This window comes from Geospiza fortis, unplaced genomic scaffold, assembly GCF_000277835.1.
Source record: "Geospiza fortis unplaced genomic scaffold, GeoFor_1.0 scaffold302, whole genome shotgun sequence".
NCBI lineage: Eukaryota > Metazoa > Chordata > Aves > Passeriformes > Thraupidae > Geospiza > Geospiza fortis.
In genome coordinates, this window is record NW_005054572.1 from 78203 (window position 1) to 79882 (window position 1680).

Here is a 1680-nt window from a genome sequence, read left to right on the forward strand (position 1 = left end):
TACGTAATCTCTGTCTGGTCCTGTGAGCAGGATCCTGCTCCTGCCTCCTCCAGCTGGCACGGGCAGGGCTCTGCCTTGCCCCGGGGGCTCTGCCCAGCCCTGGTGCCTGCACTCTCCCTCTCCATCCAGCCTGGTGCCCAGTAAACAAACCCAGGAGTCGGGTGCTCCAATGATTGCTGGGGTCGTGCAGGTCAGGGCCCACGTTTAGAATGCTGACTTTGTGAATTACTTTCTTTTTTTATTTTACTTTTTTTTTCTTCCCTCAGACAGCTTAAAATGTGGGAGTGCTGTCCAGCGCAGACAGCTTCAGAGTGTTGCACCCAGGTGTAAATATTGCAGACCTCGCCTTTGATGTGCTCAGGTCTGCTTTGTTTCCCTCTAGGTTGGTTGTAGGTCCGTCACAAAGAGCCAGATCCGACTGAGTAAATCACTTGTGGAAGTTAATTGTTCCCAGTGAAAGCTGGTCTGGCTCATTCTGCCTCTGTCGCAGGAAGAGACAGAGGTGGTGAGCTGGATCTGCGTTCTGAGCCCAGCGACTTTAATTCTGATCAGATGTCTCTCTTCAGGGCATTAAAGAAAACCTGCTCACTAATCAAAAAGAGCCTCTTCTCTAGAGAAACGTAAGGAAAAAAAATATTTAATGCCTTTTACAGAAATAAAGTACTGATGTAAAATTTCAGCTTTGACAAATCTCTTTTGCAGGCTATCATAAAAGAAACCTACTTCTCCGTACTTGGCAGGCACCAGAATCAAAGAATCAAAGAATGATTTTTTTTTTTCCTGGAAAAAAAAAAAAGAATATCAAATTAGCTGTGATGTCAGATACTGTACGGTGGTAACTTTATATTCCAGCTGTTTTTATTCCCTGCTGCCGTGTTTAGATGATGCTTGTGCTTCTCTCCATCAACATTTTCAAATACTCCTCAGGGTCGGCTCTGGCTTCATTAAGCAGCAGCTTGCTTTGTTTTCTTCTCTCCCCAGGACTGAAGCAGTGAGGATGGAGCCCACGAAGATCAACATGTCCCGCGTGGCCCTGGTCAACGGCGGCATCGACGGCGCCATGCTCAAGGCGCACAAACCGCGCGTCATGTCCAAGAGCGGCCACAGCAACGTCAGGATCGACAAAGTCGACGGCATCTACCTGCTCTACCTGCAGGACCTGTGGACCACGGTCATCGACATGAAGTGGAGGTACAAACTCACCCTGTTTGCTGCTACTTTCGTCATGACCTGGTTCCTCTTCGGGGTGATCTACTACGCCATCGCCTTCCTTCACGGTGACCTGGAGATGAACAAGTTCTCCCCGAAGCGGGAGCCGTGCGTGAAGAACGTGGATTCCCTGACTGGGGCGTTCCTCTTCTCCCTGGAGTCCCAGACAACCATTGGCTATGGATTTCGTTTCATCACCGAGGAGTGTCCCCACGCTATCTTCTTGCTTGTGGCCCAGCTGGTCATCACCACCCTGATTGAGATCTTCATCACAGGTACCTTCCTGGCCAAGATCGCCAGGCCGAAGAAAAGGGCAGAGACCATTAAATTCAGCCACTGTGCTGTCATCACCAAACACAATGGGGAGCTTTGCCTGGTGATCAGAGTGGCAAATATGAGGAAGAGCCTCCTGATACAGTGTCAGCTCTCTGGGAAGCTTCTCCAGACCTATGAAACCAAAGAAGAGGAGAG

General features: G+C 49.6%; 1 protein-coding gene across 1 annotated transcript in view; it reads left to right on the forward strand.

The window, feature by feature from the left end:
• Positions 1-1680, forward strand: part of KCNJ15 (potassium inwardly rectifying channel subfamily J member 15) — a 6639-nt gene that overhangs the window by 3535 nt on the left and 1424 nt on the right. Inside the window, 2 exon segments of the mRNA XM_031064239.1 lie at positions 982-1677; positions 1679-1680. The exon segment at positions 1679-1680 is cut by the window's right edge and continues 1424 nt beyond it. Coding sequence (XP_030920099.1) covers positions 982-1677; positions 1679-1680 — 698 coding nt within the window.